Here is a 22,674-nt window from a genome sequence, read left to right as displayed (position 1 = left end):
TTTCCACGAGGCCCCTCGGAGCCCTCCCTCTCTCTGTGCGAGCTCAGGCTCCCGAGAATTACGGCCGAGCAGAAAGCCCCAGAGGCGAGGACTCACCTGGCTGCTTCCTCCACGCCAGGAAACCAAGACCACGGAGCGCAAACAGTGGCCCCCGGATTCCAAACCAAAACAGGTTCCGGGCTCCCTAGGTCGGCGGGGGCCGCGGGGGCCGGCTGGGAGGCAGGGGCAAGCAGCTCACTTCCTCCGGGGCCTGTGGCTTCTGCCGGGCCCGCCGGGCCGCGTCTGCAGGGAGCTTCCTCCTTGCTGGGCTGTAGGGCCTGATGCTCTGAAAGTGATGCCGCCGCAGCCCCACCGGAAAGCTCTGCCCCTGGGGCCCAGCCACACCTCTTTCTCTCCCTCTCGCCTCCCCAGTACGCAAACCAAGCCAGTTCCTGAGGCCAGAGGCTGGGAGTCGGCTTCCCCCCGAGGCCCACCATCAGCAGACTGTCAGCTCTAGCTCCTCGTCCCCAGCCTGGCCAGGCCCCGCTTCCCCTCTCCTGGACCACGCGGGAGCCTTTACTAGCTGGACTTACGTGGCCAGCTTCACTCAGACCCCACCTCCCGCCCAGGAGTTGTTCTCCACAGGCGACCAGAGGACCCACTTCACATCCCAACTCGCTCAAAAGCCGTCAGTGGTGTCCAATAGCTCTTAAAATGAAATCCATATAACTGATTCACTTTGTTATAAAGCAGAAACTGACACACCATTGTAAAGCAATTATACTCTAATAAAGATGTTAAAAAAAAAAAAAAGAAATCCAGTCTGCCCAGCTCAGCCCCTAGGTCCCCATGTGACCCGCCAGCTACACCTCCATCCTCATCTCGTATCCTCTCCCGCCCTCGCGCCCTCCCAGCCACACTGACAACCTTTCTATTCCCTGAAAGTTCCACATACCTTCCTTCTTCGGGGTCTTCACACTTACTGTGCCCTCTGCCTAGACGCCCCTACGCCAGCTTTTAAAATGGCTTAGTTCGCATTGCTATCATCAGCTTAAGTGCCTCCTCCTTCAGGAAGCCTTCCCTAGCTGCCTTATCTAAAGAGTAGATCCTCTCATGATTCTTTACCACAGTCCCGTTAAGGTTTCCTTTGTCCCAGTGCCTAGAGCAACGCCTGGCACAAAGGGGGCTCAATGGATAAATATTGATGGCTACTGTTGCCTAGGCGACCAGGAAGTCTTTCCAAAGGGGAAGTGGGCTTTGACGGATGTATAAGAGCTTGCCAGTTGAAGAAGATGGGTAAGAATGTTCCAGGTAGAGGGAACGTGCAAAGGACTAGAGGAATTCCAGAAGGAGAGATCCCAGGACAGCGGGGCAGAATCAAGCTGGTCTCTAGAGCTTGAATCTTCATGAGCCAGGCTGAAATTGCAAGTTTCCATAGCGACAGGTGACAGTGCTGGGTGACCGGAAGCTAACCACCCCTTCTCTGCGGACAGATCCTGCAGAAAAAGGGGCAGAGCAGATGAGAAGCGTGCAAGCAGGAAAGAGTGGCTCTTCATGAAATGCTATGAAAATGACAAAAGGTATTACTGACGTTGCTGCTAATATTTGTTGAGTAACTGACGAAGCAAGCATAATTGTCAGGGCTTTAATTTCACTAGAACCCAGCCTCAGAGGCAGGTGCTTTTATATCCCCACGTTACAGAGGAAGACACAGAGGCGCATGGTTTAGTCTGCCATTCTGATGCACCCACGCGAGACTGGGACTCGTGACAAAATGCAGTGAGAAGGAGATGTGCCTGGACACCCATGTTGCTGGGGCAGGTGTGGTGGGCACAGCGTGGCTACGGGTCCCATGCTTGGGTGGCAGCTTCCTGAGCCCTGGATTGCAACCCAGTAGGTGCATTGCCCAGGGTCCTGGCAGCAAAGAGATGGCACGCTCAAATGCGGAAACTGGAGAGTATTTAGTAAAGGGACTGCCGGGGCAGGGTTTAGGGAACCCAGAAGACATGGCACCGCACCCCGAGGCTAACGGCATAAGGAGCTGTCCCAGTTCCAAAGCCTAAGGGGGCAGAGGCAGGAATGGATTCCAGAGCCCAGGAAGAGAACGACACATGCGCTAAGAGGGGCCACGGCTAGGGGCTGTGCCTTCCGGTAAAGGATGCAGCCAACCCCCCGTGGCCCAGCAGAGAGGGGCAGAGCCAGAGGGATAAATACCCTGACCTCACTCTCCTCCAAACGCCTTTTTCCTGCCAGGGCCTCCCATTGGTCAAATCCAACTGGAAGTCAGAGGCCAGAAAGCCCACTGATGCAACAGTCCATGAGGTCAGGGTGGAAAACAGTGGCGAGTGGATCTGAGAGGTGAATAGAAAACATCTGGCCCCGAAATCGTGCCTCTGGAGCCAGCCATCATTCGGGAGCTCCATGGTGGTGGCAGAGGGGGCCAGCGTGCAGTATTATTCTGAGTCACTGCTGGAGGAACCCCTCTCCAGCCTGCTCCCACAAACTTCCATGGCTCTGTGATCACCTGATTTCCTGTGTTATATTCCCTTCTGCTTCAGCAAATAAAGTGGTTCCAGTTACCTGCAGCTGAATCCCAATTAACATAGGATTGGTTACCAGAAATAATTGCAGGCAATGTACCCTCAGGGATGAGAATCTGGAATTGGTTACTAGTTCTGGTTGATTTCAAGACAGTGAGGACCTAGTAACCTTCAGAGAATGAAATCTAGTAGGTCAAGGCACACGGTGGCAAAACAATTACCTGTAATCGCCCAGAACTAAGTACCTATTAAATCCCTAGCTTTGGCAGACTGCGTTGTGGTTTCTATACACAGTATGATAAGCATTGTTTATTCAAGAACTGTGGATGAGTTGTTTCTTTATTGTCATACCAAAGAGTTTCTTCAAAGTAAATAGTCCCAGGGCTTTAAATCCTCTGTCCAGGTGACCTGGTACTCCTCTCTAGTAGGAGTACCAGGGAGTTCTTATAATGGCCCTAAAAGAATTCCCATCTCCTGGGGCTGTTACAGGGCTGATACAGCTGAAAATCAGATGCAGAATCTAATCCTGTGTGCTGCAGGCTAAATCCACAGCCTTGCCCAGTTTCCTGTGTGAAAGGCAGGGCGTCCTCTGGGGGAAGGGAGGGACTCCAAGGATGCAATAGTCACCTGCAGTTAAATCCAGGCACCCAAGCCTGAATCCCGGCAGCAGGCGCAGCCCTGCCCGCATGGCTGACGGGAGAGGCTCTCCCCTCCCAGGAAACTTTGCAATGACCTCATGGAGGTCTACCTTGCAGGGCAAGCTGACTCTTCTCACGCACCATCCCTGTCGCCCTCCCAGCCCCCAGACTTAAAACTACAGTCAGTTCCAGCCTGTCCTGGAGGGCAGACACAAAGTCAAACCTGGGGGGTAAAGTTTATATCTTTTTAAAAATGGTAAACATTTGCTAATTTATGTCAGCCAAAAAGGGGAAACATGTATGGGAAGGGTGTTGGGCCAGGGAAGAAGAGACACACTTGTAGATCGGGCTGCAGTCACTAATAGAGATGCACTTGCTGGGGAGTCTGAATCCCGGGGCACCAGTGGGACCAGCTGGGAGTGGTTCTAACCCACTTGCTAGGTTGCTTACTGAAAATGGACTTGGCATTGGCCTCCACTGAATGAAAATGGGATGACAGCCATACCCTGGTATAATGTGGAAGGATATTTGAGTGGATTTGTCACATGTGGCCATCTCCCCTGAGAAGACCCAGAGGACACATCAGTGGCCATCCTTGGTAGCCCAGGAATGATTCTGGGAGAAGCTGCCATTGAGACGGGCTCCCCAAGTTCAGTGGAACTGAGGTCACTTCAAAATGGCAGAGGCCAAAGGGCAGCCTTTGTTCATCTAAGGCAGGGTGGGTGTATCAGTTAGTTTTTGCTGCGTAACAAACCACCCCAAAACTTAGTAGCTCAAAACAACAGCCGTTCTATTTAGCGTGTGATTCTGTGAGTTGGTCAGGCAGTTCCAATCTGGAACAGCTTGGGTGACCTATGCTGGGCTCTCTCACGTTTCTGTGGTCAGCTGGTGGCAGGTTGTCCAGAATGGCCTCATTCAAAGGTCTGGCCGTGGCAGGCTGGCGGTTGACCACATGGGCTCCATCTTCCAGCGGACCCACTCGGGCTCATTTACACAGTAGTCTCCACGTAAGAAGAGAGAGTAAGCCTGGATGCACGAGCATCTTCCAAATCTCTGCTGTGTCACACCATGGGACACCGAGAAAATGATAGAATTTGTTTCGCGTCTTGAACAGGTAAGGTTGCTTGGCCAGGGAGGACTGGGAGGATCCAGAAGTAGAGGCTGCAGGGCTACAGCTTCCCTCGGGCTCAGCCCTGACAACAAGGGGAAAGCACCTTGGCCTGTGCCAGTTAAGAGGCTTAGTACCCAAGAGAGGAATACTTTTGCCAGGAGCACACACCTGGCCGTGAGTGTGTCCTTTTGCCACTGGGCCAATGGGTTAAAAAAAAAGAGGGTTACCATGTTGGATGGGGATGTAAGCCTGATTATTTTAAGGGGAAGTAGGGTTACTGCAACACAGTAGGGGCATGGAGGAGGGGATCTGGAACCCAGGACAGTCTCTGGGGTGCCTCCTAGAACTGTCATGTCTTGTGCTAAAAATGAATGGCAACCCACAGCTCCCCCATAGTGACAGGATGAGGAAAGACTCAGAACCCTCAGAAAGGAAGACTGAGGTCCACCCCCCAAGGAAACAAACAGGGAGCAGCTGAAGTCCTGGTTGGTGGGCGGGGGGAGGTAGGGGTAAAACAAATCTGTAGTGAAAAGTAGAAGAGATCTAAATATAATTACAGCCCATGACCAGCTGCAGAAAGGACAGTAATAATTACCCATACTTCCTTCCTTGCGGAGTTATACACACATACACACATGCACATGAAAGTGTACATACTCATATACACACCCTGCAGAACATCTCCTGGGTTCATATTTTCCTGGTAATGTCTCAGTTTTTGATACCCCAATTCACAGAATGATTCTATCTCTCAATACCATTTTTTTTAACTTGAACTTTATATAGGAAACTATATAATTATTTTATATAATTATATTAGAGTTATCTATCATAGCTATGCTTACATAACTATATAAAGTATGTAAATGATACTTACATCCCAAAATCTCAATACAGGTTTGGTTGTTTGTTCTATTTTTTAACATTTTACTACGTTTGCTTTTTCTTTCACTCTTTTTCTGAACCATTTAAAAATAAATTGCAGGGAAGGAACTGTGACATGTCATCTCTAAATATTTCAGAATTTATCTCCTAGAAACAAGGATATTCTTCTACGGGACACATACCATTATGACACCCAAGAAAATTAACACTAAAATAGTAATATTTTCATCCATATTCAAATTTCCCCAATTATTATTATGCTGTTTACAGGGGTTTTGTTTATTTTTTTTACTGCAAGATCCAATCAGGATCATAGGTTCCACTTGGTGGCATTTGGCTGTCATGTCTCTTTAGAGTCTTTTAATCTGGAACGGTCTTCCATGACATGAATATTTTTAAAGAGCCCAGGTCAGTTGTCTTGTAGAATGCTAATTTCACCATCTCTGTCATTTCTGGATCTGCTTCCATTGACTAATTCTTCTCCTGGTTATGGGTCACATTCTTCTGCCTTGTATTTCTAGTAATTTTTTTTTTTTTTTTTTTTTTTTTTTAAGTGTTATTTTTTTTTTTTTTTTTTTTTTTTTTTAATTTTATGTATTTATTTATTTATTTTTGGCTGTGCTGGGTCTTCGTTTCTGTGCGAGGGCTTTCTCCAGTTGCGGCAAGCGGGGACCACTCTTCATGGCTGTGCGCGGGCCTCTCACTATCGTGGCCTCTCTTGTTGCGGAGCACAGGCTCCAGACGCGCAGGCTCAGTAATTGTGGCTCACGGGCCTAGTTGCTCCGCGGCATGTGGGATCCTCCCAGACCAGGGCTCGAACCCGTGTCCCCTGCATTAGCAGGCAGACTCTCAACCACTGCGCCACCAGGGAAGCCCTCTAGTAATTTTTTAAACTGAATGTAGACATTAGGGATTTTACGTTGTTGGGAGAATTTCGCTGCATTCCTTTAAAGACTGTTGGCATTTTTCTGGCAGGCAGTTAATTGTGAATTACTCTGATACTTTTAAAGTTTGCTTTTAACCTTGACCTCCTCAAACTCTGATCTCTGTCTCCTCAATTCAGTGAGACCACTGGGCTCTCTCTGAGCTCCCACCCCTGCATCCCAGTCCAGGAATAACATCCAGGCAGGAAGGCTGGGCAATCGTAAGGTTTACCTCATTTGTCTCCCCCTTTTTTTAAGGTTCATAGACCTGCCCTGCCTCTGGTCTAATGTCTGAAATAGTTTTCTCCTACATCTTTGCCCAGTTTTCTAATTATTTCTGGTGGAAAGTTAACCCTATAACCATAGAAATCCTTCCCCCATGAGATAATTAGAAAGAAGAGGTACATTTTCAGTGGACAAACATGATAAACATCATCTTAACTAAGTAATCAAAATAAATATCCCAAGAAATGGGATAGATCAACGTGTTATGTCTCCTGATAAGAGGAGCTGAGAAGAACACATAGGTTCTGCCAAAAACGCACAACCCGAATCTAATCATGAGGGAAACACCAGACAAATGCAAGCTGAGAGACATTCTAGAAAATAACTGGCCTGTATTCTTCATCATCAATGTCACGAAGAGTAAAGAGAGATTGAAGAACTGTTCCAAATGCATTTCTTTGGGGAAAAGGACATTATCTCGACAACTGGAAAAATAGAATTAAGGCCTATAGATTAGATAACGCTATTGCATCAATTTCCTGGTAATGACACTTGTACTAAAATTATGTAAGAGAATGTTTTTGCTTTTAGGAAACATACATCAAAGTATTTAGAGATAAAAGGGCATAACCTATGTGACTTACTCTCAAAGATTCAGGAAAGATAATTATCTAGATAGACAGATGATACATAGATCTCTATCTACACAGACTGACCTGTATCTAAATACCTGCATCTATATCTATATTGAGAAGATAGAAAGGGTAAAGCAAATACGGTAAAATGTTAACATTTATGGGGATTGGGGTAAATACAGGAATTCTTTATACTATTCTGGCAACTTTTCTCTAAGTCTGAAATTATATAAATATAAAATGTTAAACAAGGGACTTCCTCTTTTAGAGGAAGGGGTAGAGTAGTGGGCCAGAACCAAGAAAAGCCCCATTTATGTGGAGCCTACAGACAATTTAAAATACGTGTGGAATTCCCTGGTGGTCCAGTGGTTAAGACTCCGCACTCCCAATGCAGGGAGCACGAGTTCCATCCCTGGTCGGAGAACTAAGATCCCGCATGCCGCATGGTTCGGCCAAAAAATATATATATATGAAAAGAAAAAGGAGGTCCTCACCTTCATCCTTGTTTAGTGTCACTGTAAGCGCATGGATTTTTTTGAATTCAGAGTGCTATACTTTCTGATGCTCAATTGTCCACAACATGGACACGCTTTAAGACGGCTCCTATGTCCTATGACATGTCCCATCACTCTTCGAATACTCCTTCTGGCTTTCTGGCACAATGTCAGTGCATTTAAACAATTGACGTGGTCGGAAATCTCGAGCTACATTCCGAACATGTAGAAAATCAGAATCCTGCACAGGTGTTTGGAAAGGCACACCGAGGGTCAGCAAAGGAGACAGGATTTAGATGTACAATGTGACTTAAACGTTTTACCCTATCATGGCTGTCCTCAGCCCATTGCTGGACGGAGCCACGGGTCCCTCCTAGGTCCGGGGGGGAGGGGGATGTGTGAATCATGGGTCCCAGCTCAAATCCCTCTGCCTCCTAAGTCTCCCACCCCACCTGCATCTCTCCAGTACATCAGTCTTTTTTTCTTCCCAGAACTTGCTCTGTCTGCACCGACCTTGTCCACACACCCCGCCCCCCACTCTGCATACCCTTCCACGCTCCAGTTCCCCAGGCAGCGGCTGTGTCCACCCTGTTCCAGTCTGCGTACCCAGGACCTAGCTTGGTACCCGGTCAGCCCCCAATAAATACTGACTAAATGAATGTTCAAGTTCCTATCGTGTGGAGCTCACGGGGGCTCCCACGTCCCACCCCAGGGTAACGCCTAACCCTGGTCGCTAGTGAGGATAATGACGATTTATCGAATCAAACGATACCCACAAGAGTGGATTTCCACTTAAAACGAAAGCTGACAAAATCTGAACGTGCCAAGCACAAGACGCTGCCCTTGCAGAAGGAACAGGCCCTCTCCCTGCAGTGTCCATGACCCTCCATCAGGGCTGAGCTGGCTCCTGCCTGGGAAAGGCTTAAACGAGATGACCTCAGAAGGCCCCTCCTTTCTCTGAAATTTCAGAGTCTACAAATTCTGCCGAGGGCAGGTGGCATGTAATGTCACAGTTCCCCAGGGACGGGCCACTCGGCAGGGACCCTGACCGAAGCAGAGATTCCGATGCCCCCCCACCACCACCCCCAGCAGCATCCCTGCGGGGGAGCGGGTGGCTGGACGGGGCGGCTTTCCTTAGAGCGCGCCACTCACGCCAGGGGGTCAGCCAGGAAGAGTGGGGACAGAACTTATAAAAGAGGAGAACTGGAGCGTGCCCACCTCCACTGCAGGTCGACCTGAGGCACGGTTCTCGCTCCTTTTCCGGAAGTCCTCGCTGCCCCTCCCCAGAGAGCATTACCTCTCCCGGCCACACCCGGGGCCCCTCCAGCATCGTGGTTCTCCCTGGGAATTGTCCACACACCTGTCTCTCTCTCCACGGCTGTGTCCCTGGCCACTTGGACAAACCAGACCCTCGGGGAATGTCCCCTGAACAGGACCAACAAGAAGACCCCTGGAAGGTCAGGCACCGTTGCTGGCCTGAAAGAACTGACGTCACAGGACGATGCTTTAGCCTCATCAATATTAATAGATTATCCCATCCAAGAAAACCACAGGTTAGACAGGCTCAAGCGCTTGGCGATTCACAGCAGGGCTTCTCAACCTCAGCATCTCGGACGTTTTGAGCTGGGGGACTCCTTGTTGGGAGGAGGGGAGCCGGTCTTGTGTATCGTGAGATGCCCCTCCCTCCAAACTGTGTCCAGACGTTGCCAGGTATGGGGGGTGGGGTGTGGGGGAGAACCACCCTGGTCGGAATTTTAAGGGAGGGAGGGGTGAATTTGGTGAGGGGTGACTCTGGAAAGAGTGGGTTAATTAACTCACCAGCAGTCACACGGGGACAAAGCCGGATGTAAACACAGGTGTCTCTCCAAAGCCCAGGATCTTTCTAGCAACAGTTTGTAATTTTTAGCATTTCTTAATAGCATTGTTGCTTCACCCCCCAGGCTAGCCATACTTTCATAGTCACAATTTTAACCTTTCGTAGAGAAAAGTTAGATACACCTGAAGCATCCCACCACTTCCGCGGGGAGGGTTTACAGCAGGGCCAGTGTGCAGCCCCCAAGATCTGGCCGCACTGCGGGTCACCTCCGGGTCTCTTGCCCCAACGTGTAAGGAGGGGACCATCTCCCTGTAGCAGCCCTTTCATCCAGCCCGTGCCATTGGCCACTGGCATCTCCCGCTCTGGTTTGGAACCGGGTGCATGGGCAGACTCGCCTGCTCTGTTCTTTATTACGGCTCAGCCGCAGCTGTGACTCTGCCACCCTCTTCTCCCCATGGCTCCCGCCCATGAAACCCTTGGTCGCAGCCCCCCAGGGCCCCATTCCCCACACAGGGCATGAGCTGGCTCTTTCCTCGTCCAGCTGGCAGCTCCCAGGGAGCAGGGCTGTGCTGGCATCCTGTGGCCCCAGCACCAAGCACAGGGCTGGCACTACCATGACACCTAAAGGCACGAAAGAAACCACGGCAGCCAGACGGAGGCAGCGGCCTTTTTTGGGATAAACCACAGCACATCGTCTGGGTGCTGCGCCCCTGGAATGCGCCAGCTCCCGCCGCCAGCCCACGGGCAGGTCGACAACACAGCCAGGGTTTCAGTGGCTTTTATTTAATACCCAGAAATCCAAAGTAAACACTGCTTAAAACAATTAAAAGGACAATAAAATATTGGCACACAAATCGGGGAAGAGGATTCGGTTGCTTTAAAACAACACAGCTCTGTGTCACATCCAGTTAGGACCTTAGGGTGCATGGGGCTCTGGCCTCAGTGCTTGCATGAGGCCGTGTGGCTGTTCCAGGGGAACCAGAGCTCCAAGCAGGCTCCCCAAAACCAGTGGGGGTGGGTTTCAAAGACACGCCACCCTGAGGACAGTAAAAGGAGGCATTTCCCGGCCTTTGCCCGTCACCGCACAGGCGCCAACGGTCTTGCTTTCACTTAGTCCCTGAGGACAAGGGTCCCCTCTTCAGGAGGGAAAACCATTCACTGAAAATGGGGGTCAGTGGAGGAGGAAGGGTTCCAGAACTTTCCTCAATTAAGGACTAAGAGGGAAGCGTTTGCATTCCAAGGAGCCCCCGGCGAGAATCAAGAGAAAGTTGTTTCTGCTGCTCCAGTTACCCCAAGATGCTCCAGCATGTGGCACCCCACAGAGGGGACACCCCAGGCCCTGAAACTCGCGTCCTGACAACTGCTGGCCCCAAGCCAGCAGGGACGATGGGTCGACCCCAAGGGGAGTCTCCCTACCGCAGAGTTCACCCTGACTTCTGCCCTGAAACTGCTTCACCAGCCCTCACCTCCACACCCGACCAGGCCCCGCTTTCAATTCTGAGTCAAGGGAGGAGAACGAGACGCCTACAGCCCGAGGAGGCCCTTCGCGGGTGGGTGGAAGGCACACCTACACCTTTGCACCAACTTGAAAAAAAATAATTTGGAGACTAGATCACATTCTTTGCTGGAGCATGGCCTTAAACAGTCAGCATTATGACACAAAAGTGCCTGTTTATACTTTCCCCACATATCTTATCATTCCTGTTACTCTCCTACTTGAAACACAGAGGGCTTGAAGTGGGCTCGCTGAACCCCGACCCCTATCCCCCCACCCCCAGAGTAACCAATCCCACCCCTCTAGGGCATGGAATAGGCCAGAGCCACCCACCTGGGCTGAAGACCCTCGAGGCTTTTTTCCAAACCCCGACCTCACCTCCGTCATCCCCCCCAGGGCCCCCAGGAAGCAGCAACACCCTTGCCAAGCCCACCTGTGGACAAGGCAGGTGGATGGGTCTCCACAGGCCGCAGTCACCGTGATACTACGCGTGTAATGAAGGCGGCCCAGAATGTTCCAGTCTCGGCTCTTTTGTTGGTTCTTAAATGTCACCGCATCCCGCAGGAGACACCGTAATGCCATTTTCATTATTTCTTTCCCCTGCTGGGTAACCACCTCCATCAAAACGGCTATTCTGAACCCATCCCCAGCCTGGCAGCTGCTTGAGCTGAGACAGAACATGAAAGTGTTTTCTAAGTCTTGAGCGTTGGTATTCAATTTAATATTAACAACTTCTTCAGGAGCTCTGATCTACAGCAGGAAGGCGAGAATCAAACAGTACAGAAAGGCCCATCTTGCTGGGGCAGCAAATGCTGAGCGAACTCAGGTGGTTGGCGTGTCATAAAAACCCCAGCTCGGGAGCCAGGGGTTGGGGGAGGGGGTGACCCAGCATAGGACCCGCCTCAGACCCAGCCTATGAGTCCCCATTTCTCTCCTGAGCCAAGGTGGGCGAGGGCTGAAGAGCACGCAGACGAGGGATCTCATCTCCTTCAACAGGGTGCCCCAAAGGATGCCAACAGGGCTCCAGGAAGCTGGTACTCGGGGAGGAGAGAGGTGAACACTTCACATCTCCCTGTTACAGGCTGAGCTCTGCCCAACCCCCAGAACCCACAGGTTGAAGTCCTAACCCCCAGGACCTGAGAATGTGACAGTATTTGGTGACAGGGTCTTTACAGAGGTAATTAAGGTAAAATGAGGTCATTAGGGTAGACCCCAATCCAATCTGCCTGGTGTCCTTAAAAGAAGAGATTAGGACACAGACACACGGGGAGACACGTGAGGATGCCTGGAGAGGACGGCGTCTACAAGCCAAGGAGAGACGCTCGGAAGGTACCAACCCTGATGACACCTTGATCTCGACTTCCAGTCTCCAGAACTGTGAGAGAATAAACGTCTGTTGTCCAAGGCCCCCGTCTGTGGCACTTTGTTATAGCGGCCCAAGCCAACTAAAGCACCGTGCTTTCTAAGGCTTTTTAAAATGCATCCATCCCCAAACAGGAGCTCTGGGACTGGACACTTCCCACCGGAAGGTGTCTACAAGGCCACTGCCACTCCAGAGGCATTGTAGAGCCGACTCCAACACAGCCCACTCGGCCGTAGCAAGAAATAAAGAAATGCCTCAGAAATCCTTCCTCCCTCGGACCGTGGCAGCTGGGTCCTCTGGGTCCCAGGTGTCTGTGCAAAAGCTAAATGAAAACAGCATGGAGTGGCCGAGAAGCAGGGATGTGGGTGGACACTCGGTCACAGCTAAAGCTTCTGAGACTTAAGAGTGAAGTTTTTAAAACTGCAAAACGCTTTTTAGTAAAAAGCCCTCACTGCCGAGGAGAGCCCTACCCAGGAGATTCCACGGGGACAGACAAGCCATTGCCACTGCTGCAAAGCTCCATCTCTGATCCCCTGTGGTCACTGACGGCTGTCAGCTGGAACGCGGGCGCCCCCTCCCAGGGGTTCTGGCCTTTTTCTTTTCCATCTTTTGATCAACAAGGGACAGCACCCTGGGACACCCCAGGTGAAGCCAGGCTGCAAACTCGAGCACTGGTGTTTGGAACCTGCATTTCAAAAGAGGCCGCCCGCTGCAGAATTACAGGGAAAGGAGGTTAAGGGTATCAACCAGAAAAAGGTGGGGTGGGGGTGGGGAACAACCGCGGGCTTGGCGGGGAGGCCAGGGCACCTCCCAAAGCACCGTCCCCGCCACGGTCTCTGCTGCTCCACGCCCGTCACTCCAGGTGCTTGTATTTGGTGAACAGGTTGTAAAGAACCCGCAGGGTGGATTTGAGGTCCAGGTTCACCACATCTGCAGAAGGAAACAGAGAGACCGTTTGGTGGATGAGAGAGTGCGCCCCAAGCCTTGGTGCCCCAAGCACTTGGGAGACACGTGGGACATCCTCTGTGTCCCCAGCAGGGCACTTCTGCCATCCCCCAAGATACAGACTGCCGTGAGTGCCCCCGGGCCGCTACCCGTGGGATGAGCACCTGGGATGGTGAGGATGTCATCCCTTCTAGGATTTGCATTGGACAAGTCTGCGTGGTGTAGGGTCTACGACAACCGAGGACATTTCCTGGGGACCAAACACCCACAGGCCCTCCTGCGCCAGGACCACGGGCCTCCTGGGGCAGGGCAGGTGGGAGCTGCTGTCCCACCCCCTCAAGGTCAGGCACAGCGTGTGGCCCAGTAAGTCCCAGCCGCCTTGTTTGTTGGGAAGGGGCTCTGTCCTCCTGGGAGTCGGGGACCTGGCTTTCTCACTTGCTCTGTGAGCTCAGACCAGGGGCTTGGGGAGGGCTATGGGGCTCGTGGGTCACAGGACGGAATCCCTGTCCCCGGACGGGTGTTCAGCAGTGGCCGCTGAGCCTCCCAGGGGGTGTGTGCACGGAGGACACCCCACCCAGAATTCACGCCGTCACTGTAGGGCGGTGACTCCCAAAGTGGGGTCCCCGGGCCAGGAGCACTCGTGTCACCTGGCCACTTGTTACAAACGGGACTTGGAGGGTCCACTCCACGGCCCCCAAATCAGAAGCTGTGTTTGAGGAAGCACCCCCCCCCCCGCCCCTCCCTGGGATTCAGATGCCCATTTGCGTTAGGGATTCCTGGTATAGGTCATTTAACATAGGAGCCAGGTATGACAGCGAGGTGGCCCCTCGCCGGGGCTCTGCGGGTCTCCACTGCCATTCAGACCTCATGGGGCATGACCAAGCCACGTCCCTGCTCACGAGCATTGCCCGGGCATCAGGACATCGACCCGATAGGCATTAAACTGCAGTAAACCTTTAACATCCTTTCCAGACGTGAAGCGGCATCTCTAGTCTGAGCAATGGCACCTGGAGGGGCAATTAAATCCCGAGGCCGTGGAGCAGGGGCCACATCCTCCGAGTCAAGTGGTTACTAAAGAATCAGCCTTGGTGGCTCTGCCAGCGCAGGCCTCTTGGTCCCCGAAACCCTGAGCACAGGGGACATGTGGGGCTGGGGTCGGCAGAGCCCAGCCTTTGAGCCACACGTGCGGGGCCTGAAGGGAGAGACACGGCTGGCCGGGCAGCCCCTCTAAGACCTGGGTCAGGGCGTTACCTTCGGGGCGAGCCTTGGGCTTCTTAAGGCCTCCATCCAGCATCAGCTCAAAGGCAAACGACACATTGTGGACCTGCAGAGGAAGCCAGAGTTAGCACCGGGGCCGCAGCTGGTCCCAGGCCCGCCCGCTGCCCCCTGCGTTCCTTCTAAAAGGACGGGATGGGAGCAAGTGTGGACAGAGGGAGGCTTTGGAGTAACTGCGCCCACGAGGACCGGGGGTGTCCTGGGCAGAGCGACAGGGTGGGCAGAGGGAGGGTGAGGGAGTCTTTTGAGGGTAACACACATCCACCTGGTGGGCCTCACTCCCCTCGCCAATGATCGGGGGTGGCTGGGACATGCAGGGATGCGGGCACAAAGCCTGCCCTCAAGGGCTACGGGTCTCCAGGTCCCAACACATCCACATGATGACAAGTGACAGTGACTTCCTTTTACAGATGAGGAAACCGAGGCTCAGAGAGGACAAGTCACTTCCCGAAGGTACCCAGCCCCGTGCACCATCCCCAGCATAAAGCAGCCACCCGCCATCTGCCAGAAGGGCCTCAAACGAGCTGAGTGTGACAGCTGTGCTCTCGGCAGGACAGCGGTGGCCCTGGTAAGGGGCAGGCACCTGGACCCCGCTGGAACTGAAGTCAGGCCGCTGGTGGCCGCGGCAGGCCTCTGGTCCTGGCCCTCACCTGCACGGCCCCAGAAAGGTGGACACACCCGCATCCCCACACGACCTCCCCCTCCAGCACTCGGCCCCCAAGGATGCTCGAAGCTCGCATTCTGCTAATGGCTGCCGCCGAGGTTAGACACGGAGCCTTCTCTGCTGTGTTTAAAGTCCACCTGAACCACAGAGGTGCTGGTGATCAACCAGATCACAGGCAGCCAAACGTCGGCTTCGAGCAAAGGCTGGTGCGGGGTGGAGGACCAAAAAATAAAATAAATCACCAGTGTCAGAGCTAGAAGGGACTTTAGGGCTCTTCATAATCGAATACCCTTTGAACAATAACATTTTCATGATTTCACTGCAAATGAAATCAGAAACATGCTAACAAGTTTACCTGCGATGTGGTTTAATAATTAACCAGGAGAAAGACGTTTGGCAAAATAACTGTCAGCTAGTCGAGCCCACAGGAGCTTGGGGTACGGCAGGGAAGCAACCAGGCCACAGTGGCACCGGGCCGCGCTCAGAGAAGCAAAGGAGGCCACGGGCTGCTGGATGTCCACAGGAGCCGGGCCCTGGCATGGGGGACACGGCCCAGAGCGGGCTGGGAGGGCTGCACATGACCAGAGGCTCTCAGGCCGTGCAGAGGCGGTGGGGAGACAGAAGTCAGGCTGCCAGAGCCCCACCTGCAGTGCCCGGAGCCGGCCAGGAGGGAGGGCTGCACCGGGCTGGGCCTCGAGCTGGGACGAGCATGGGAAATGGACGGGAGGGTCTGTAATCTCCCACTTTACAGAGGAGGTCCCGGGGCTAAACGGAGGAGGACGTCCGTGCCAAGAAAGGTGCAAGGTTCAAGGAGATGGGGCTAGACCCACCCAAGTCTGGATTCGGAACCTGGGCCCTGTCTCCAAAAGCATCGGCTGAATTCAGATCCCTGAATTCATACACACACAACAGGCTCTGAGTGGGGACAGAGTCAAGATGGCAAAGAGGGGGAAATGGAACAAGCGTCAGGTTAGACCGTCAGCCCAACATGGGAACGGATGTCTTCCGTGGCCCCTCCAGACCTGCAGGATCCGCCCCCAGCACAGGTGTGGAGCGCGGTTCCGTCCATGAGGCCCCGCCCCTGCCCCAAGGAGAGAATAGCTGGGGGAGGGGGGAGCATCTTTCCACGTCCCACTTCTCCGCAGCTGCTCAGCGCAACAGTGACTCGTGTTTTTTTAAGTAACAATACTTTGTAGACTTTTTAAAAGCTTTTATATTACTTTATTTTATTTATAGATTTTTGGCCACACCGTGCGGCATGGGGGATCTTTGTTCCCTGACCAGGGATCGAACCCATGCCCTCTGTGGTGGAAGCACAGAGTCGTAACCACTGGACCACCAGGGACGTCCCAACAGTGGTTGGTTTTGAGCAAGATTTCCCCTCTGCTTTCTTCTCAGTCAGAGGAAACCGCCAGATAGGAAACTGCCCCCCATCCTCCTCCCATTCTCTCTCAGAGCCATGCCTCGCCACACACAACTTCCCTGCCCTGGCAGAGAAGCACCCCCAGAGCCCAGCCCCACGGACTGGGCACAAAGAACAGCAAACAGCTCCGGATGAGGATGTGGGGTCGCCTCCCTGACCGTGATCGCAGAGTGTGACACACCCCCCAGCCTTGAGCTGAACCCCAAGGCCCTACACTGCTGCTATGAGCCAGCCCACGGGCAGGACCCCAATTCCTTCCTCTCTGCAGTGCAAAGGATTTTCAAACACCTGGCCAGGTGCGAGAAGAGTAGAGGGTCCCGAAAAGGAGCGGGCTTTTCCGGCTCTGCCCCTGCTGACTGTGACCCCCCGCCTCGTCCCCAGCCCCCGTGCGAGGTCCCGATTCCTCGCCGGGGTAGGGAATCAGATGAGGAGACAGAAGGGGAAGCGCCTTGAAACTGCAAAGCCCTTTCTGGGATTTGCTTCTAGGAATAACCTCTGAGTCTCCAGGACACACTCCGCCCCCAGAGAGAGGGACACTGTGGAATCTTCCAGAAGATGAGTGACAGGCCCAAGGGACCCAGCAAAGTGACTGGCACAGAGCAAGGCTCAAACGGCGGGCCTAAAACAAGAAGCCGTCGGTGGTACCCATGCCTCTGAGACAGTTCAGAGGGGCCTTTCATTTGTTTGCAGGAACCTACAGGGTCGGAGATGTCTGGTCTCGTCTTTTTAAAATCCAGTACAGGGGCTTCCCTGGTGGTACAGTGGGTAAGAATCTGCCTGACAATGCAAGGAACACGGGTTCGAGCCCTGGCTCAGGAAGATCCTACATGCCGCGGAGCAACTAAGCCGGTGCGCCACAACTACGGAGCCTGCACTCTAGAGCCCGTGAGCCACAACTACTGAGCCCGTGTGCCACAACTGCTGAGCCTGTGCTCTAGAGCCCGCGAGACACAACTACTGAGCCCACGCGCCTAGAGCCCGTGCTCCACTACAAGAGAAGCCACCGCAATGAGAAGCCCGTGCACTGCAATGAAGAGCAGCCCCTGCTCACCACAACTAGAGAAAGCCCGCACACAGCAACAAAGACCCAACACAGCCAAAAATAAAAACCAAACAAATAAATAAATTTGTTTAAAAAAATAAAAATAAAAAATAAAATCCAGTGCAGTTGTTTAAAAACACAAGCCCACGATGTATCCCTGACTTTGCTCACTGAGCCTCAGTCTCCTGCCGCTGCTGCAAAGACACCCAGCGCCTCGCAGTCTCGGCCCGGGAATGCTCCGTGACAGTCTCTCTGCACATGTCACCACTGCCTGGCCACATCTGGACGAGGTGCCTGGGAGCTCGGGCACTGGGACCAGCCTGAAGTGGGCTCAGGTCTGTGCAACGGGGAAAGGCCACCACCCGCGAGGTGGTCGGGAAGACCTGGAGGTTAATAACCACCATGGCTCACGAGGAACCTCCCAGCGGTGGCGTGATGCCACGACTCCTTGTGGGGAGGAAAGCAGAGAATCCAGGGGTGGGAGCTGGGGGCTAACGTGGCCAGATGAGGACCCTCCAGAAGGCCGGCCTCTTCCGAGGAGAGCTCCAGCGGCCCTTGGGTCCCCTCCTCGAGGGTCGATGGGCCGGCACCATGCTGGGCACGGTCCCCTACAGCAGCCTTCCCTTCCTGGCTCCCGATCAGAGGCAAAGGTGGACCCAACAGGCCTCACACCTCCCAGGCCAGAGAGCGACTGACAGAGACTTTCATCCCGTCTCAAAGGGAAGGAGACCGAGCTGGGAGGGGACGCCCCTGCCGCTGCACCGAGCCTGTCCTGGAAAGAAGCCCAGCTCCAGACGGCCTGACTAAATTCACCCTTCTTGCCAGCCTTCGTACTCATCTGAACAAAGAAAAGATCTCTCCAAAACAACATTTCTGCAGCCAGCCACGTGGCCGGGAAATGCAAGATGAGCCCCGTCACCCAACTGTCTTGTCTTCTTGCTTCCTGACCGGCCCCGCAGAGCCCTGTGCCTCCCCGCTCAACCGCGGACGCAAACCTGCCAGGACCTCGCTGATCTGCTCTGATTCCATCTCAGCAGGCAAGACGGCAGCGGCATTTGGCCACGAGCAAACCGCCCTCGAGGTGCCAGAAGTGGGCAGATTGACAAACACTGGCCCTGCTTCCATGTTTCTCTGACTGCTGCCACCTGCTTGCATTGTTTGTCTCCCCAACTCACAGTCTAGCGCTTCGGGAAAATAAAATGACAGATGCTCTCAAGTTCAAGCAATAGGGCCAGTCCACGAGCCAAATTTCTAAAAGCGATGCGCTAAATACTGCTGGGAGGGATGGCCGGACCTCGGGAAGCCCTGGCAGGAGGCAAACCACCTGGTCACAAGGGCATCCCAAATGTGAAGGTCATGCCCTTTGACCCAGACAATCCTCTTTGAGGGATTTTCCTAGAAAACAATCCACAGGAATGAAAAAAATATACACACACATACATATGTGTGTGTGTATATATTCAAGACAATGCCTTATTGTTTTGTTTTTAAATAATTTTTTAATAGATTATTTTTTAAATTTATTTATTTTTGGCTGCGTTTGGGTCTTCATTGCTGTGCGCGGGCTTTCTCTAGTTGAGGCGAGCGGGGGCTACTCTTCGTTGCGGTGCACAGGCTTCTCACTGTGGTGGCTTCTCTTGTTGCGGAGCACGGGCTCTAGGTGCGCGGGCTCAGTAGTTGTGGCACGTGGGCTCTAGAGCACAGGTTCAGTAGTTGTGGTGCAGGGGCTTAGTTGCCCCGCGACATGTGGGATCTTTCCGGACCAGGGCTCGAACCTGTGTCCCCTGCATTGGCAGGCAGATTCTTAACCATTGCGCCACCAGGGAAGTCCCTGCCTTATTGTTTTAATAGTGAAAAAGAAACAAGTTGATCGCCCAGAAGTGGGGAACAGGGAGACAGTGACCTCAGAGCCACTCCATAGACTTTGTGCAGCCACTGAAGATGGTATATATAGGAAGCTCATGAAGCAGCAGGAAAACCAGACAGGATGTCCGTGTGTCATGAACAGGGGAGGGATTTGCAACTCTACTGACCTTTGGCCACAATTATTAAAACCAGCATCGTCCCGGGGGAAAGACCCCGAAGAGAACACGGCACACGACACTTGGATGCGTCAGGCACTGCCCACGGGTTTCCTTCTTTTCCTGAGGGTCACGTCTAATTGCAACACCATTTTCTGGGCAGTACTTATTTTTTGGAGAATGCAGCTAGACTCCAGAAAGAGTGGTCGGGGGATTCTACACTGTGCCCTTGGACGAGCGCGTCCCGGGCCACTCCCGGGATGGAGACCATGCACGCACGTACCTTCTGATCGAAGCTGTCCGGGGTCAGGTAGAAGTTGTGCAGGGGTACAAAGTAGTCTTCCAGAAGCCCCATGAGCAGAACCAGGTACACGCCATCTGCAAACTACAGAGGGACATGTGGTGATGTTTCTGGGCCACGCACAGTCAGTGAATGATCTGCAGCCACTCAAAAGGAGGAAAATGTTTTAAAGTAAAAAAAAAAAAAAAAATCCATCCCCGTTGAGGAGAGCGGGCCTGCAGTCGGGTGAAGGACGAGGGTGCAAAGCACGCGCTCGGGATTGGATGTGCTGACCTGCGCGTTTGGGGTGGAGTGCTGCTGCGTGGAGAGAAGCAGACCGCTGACCTTGGGGATGACGCTAGCTCCCAACTCTCTGGGTTGTCGTGGGTACCCTGTGGGGCGGGAGGGGGCGAGGGGGGGCAAGGAGCACCCATCACGCAGGGAGCACTCCATCAGTGAGCAGGGGCCTGTGGGCACGGTTAATCCACAACCTGCAGGGCGCCCTATGCTTTGGTTTGGGGTTTGCTGCCCTGTTCTGCTTGCTCACTTTGTCAGCTGCCTGAGTTCCTTCCTCTAGCGGTATTCACAGCATAGGAAGAGACCCTCCCATGCCCCGGTGACGACGAGCTTCTGTGTGCACCCAGCACGCGGGTCCGTCCTAGCTGGGCCCTAATCAGCAGGCTGCAGCCTTACCCCACACCCCCAGCCCCTCAACCTGCTACCCAGCCCAGCACCACCTCCCATGCACGGGAGGGGCCCAGGAATCTAGAGCAAAAGAGTCTGCTCTTTGCCCGGGCCCCTCACCCCACCCCGCTGCCCACCGCCCAATAAGCCAGGACAGGGAGCAACTGCTCCTTTTACAGATAAAGTGATGGAGACCAATGAGGGCAGAACAACTTGCCAGAGGGGAGGAGGGGACCAAGGCTCGGGAGGCAGAGCCTGGTCTCTGGGATATGGACCAGCCCCCCACCCCCACCCCGGGGCGGGGCAGGGGAGGCAGGACCCGCCCATCCTCCCAGAGGGCAGACATGGTATCTCTGAGGCCTCCTGCAGATGGAGGACTCGTGAGGACCCCAGCCTCCAGGTTCTGGAACTGTGTGGTCCAATATGGTAGCCACTGGCCACGTGTGCCTAGTGAAATTTTTTACGAAATTTTTTTTTAACTAATTAATTTATTTGGCTGCAACGGGTCTCCGTTGCGGCACGCGGGATCTTTCGTTGCGGCGCACGGGCTTCTCTCTAGTTGTGGCGTGGGCTCAGTAGTTGCGGCATGTGGGATCTTAGTTCCCCTGACCAGGGATTGAACCTGCTTCCCCTGCATTGGAAGGCGGATTCTTAACCACTGGACCACCAGCGAAGTCCCTTTACAAACTTTTTTGAATGATGTTGACTTATTTCGGTAAAACGTACATAACACAAAATGTACCATTTTAACCATTTGTCAGTGTGCATTTCAGTCATATTTTGTACGTTCACGTTGTTGTGCAACCAATCTCCAGAACTCTTAAGTTTAAATTTTAAAAAATTTACATAAAATACAAAATTCAGCTCCTCAGTCACACAGGCCCCATTTCAAGTGCTTGACAGCCACACGTGGCCAGTGGCTACTGTGTCGGATGGTGCAGTGATAGAACGTTTCCATCGCTAAAGGAAGTTTCACTGGTCAGCCCTGGGCTAGAAGGCTGCCACGCAGGACAGCTGGGCAGCTGCAAGGGGCCGACACCCAGGAGGCTTTCAGCTTCCTGAGACCAGCGACCGCAGCGGTAGAAAGAGAACCTGCAGAAGCGAGGACGGTTTTATTAAAGGCAACAGCGGCAGCCCCCCCACCCCCCACCCCACCATCACAGCCAGGCGGCCAAGGATAAAAAGTCAAAATCACAAGCATCCAACATCAGAAAGCCCTGTCCTCTGGAAGGGGAAGGCGACGCTAAGAAACAGCCCAAGGCAGAGACACACGATCATAATGTGTGAACGGGCAGGTCCTTCCTGGGGAGAGTGTTCCAGACCCTGGTTTAACGTGATCTGATTGACCCTTTGCCTGCGTTGTCACGAGGTTCACGCTTCCACACCATGCAGACGTCACTTACTCAGCTCCTGTTCTGGCCGACAGTGCTGGTGGAATGTACTGGCAGCTCTTGCCCCCTCTCCGGCGACACTGAGCCAGCGCACGCCCAAAACCGCTCTCTCACCAACACTGAGCCATTTCCAGGGAAACAGAAGAACCTGCCCCCATCACCTGCCGAGAGGCGTGGGGAGTGGGTGCTGAGGCGCCAAGATGCCTGGAGAGCCTTTGCTGATTTCCAAGGCATCTTCTAACCCACCCTGGGACCCCCGTGTCACAGGAGTGTGGGAGAGATGGTCACGCAGAAAGGAAGGCAGGCAAGGGAAGGGGTACCCAGGAGGGTGAGGGCCAGGCGGAGTGGGGTGGCTTATCAGGAAATGAGTGGGACCCTCGGTTTTCACACGCACGAGAGCAGTGGTCCTCCGACGGGGTGCCCTCACTCAGAATCCACGGTGCGGCTCTGCAGGAGATGGAAGTCCCCACGGAGGCCCTAAGACACCATCACCGTCGTCTGCATGCTCATGTATTACTGACCTTTCAAATGCACTATCTCCATTCCAGTTTAAACATGTGGGGAGAAGTTCAAAGAGGAACTGGCTCAGTATCACAGAGCTAGGAAGACGCCCACAATATAAAAGTGGTTTTAAAGAGAAAGGAAAACACACACACACACACACACCCTGAGCAGGAATTTGAGCCTCTGACTTCCAGGACATCGAGACTTTAATGATGAACATATTTATAAAAATACCCAGATTCCTTTGCCACAAAAGGAAAAAAATTTGCATTTCTATGGCCAGTGATCTTTCCTGGTGGACCACTGGTTCAAAATATTTTTTAAGATATTACTTCATATTG

At 53.1% G+C, this 22,674-nt stretch overlaps 2 protein-coding genes across 3 annotated transcripts in view; both read right to left on the bottom strand.

Annotated features, from left to right (window-relative positions):
- The window catches only part of PARVG (parvin gamma), a 28,713-nt gene extending 23,036 nt beyond the window's left edge, over positions 1–5,677 (bottom strand). The window contains exon 1 of the mRNA XM_082350867.1: positions 97–5,677. Coding sequence (XP_082206993.1) covers positions 97–476 — 380 coding nt within the window. The 5' untranslated portion in view covers positions 477–5,677. The remainder of the gene's footprint in view (positions 1–96) is intronic.
- A 4,331-nt stretch (positions 5,678–10,008) lies between these two features.
- Positions 10,009–22,674, bottom strand: part of PARVB (parvin beta) — a 115,760-nt gene continuing 103,094 nt past the window's right edge. The window contains exons 11-13 of one of the 2 annotated variants that reach the window (XM_082350873.1): positions 19,758–19,859; positions 14,301–14,373; positions 10,009–13,034 (exon numbers count right to left, since the gene is read on the bottom strand). In XM_082350873.1, coding sequence (XP_082206999.1) covers positions 12,958–13,034; positions 14,301–14,373; positions 19,758–19,859 — 252 coding nt within the window. In that variant the 3' untranslated portion in view covers positions 10,009–12,957. Of the gene's footprint in view, positions 13,035–14,300; positions 14,374–18,982; positions 19,238–19,757; positions 19,860–22,674 lie in introns of those variants that run through there. The other variant, XM_082350874.1, reaches the window with a different exon arrangement.

The sequence above is a fragment of the Balaenoptera borealis genome (genome assembly GCF_965194805.1).
Source record: "Balaenoptera borealis genome assembly, chromosome: 13".
Classification (NCBI taxonomy): Eukaryota; Metazoa; Chordata; class Mammalia; order Artiodactyla; family Balaenopteridae; genus Balaenoptera; species Balaenoptera borealis.
The sequence above is the reverse complement of the archived record's forward strand: the minus strand, read 5'-3'. Positions and strand labels throughout refer to the sequence as shown.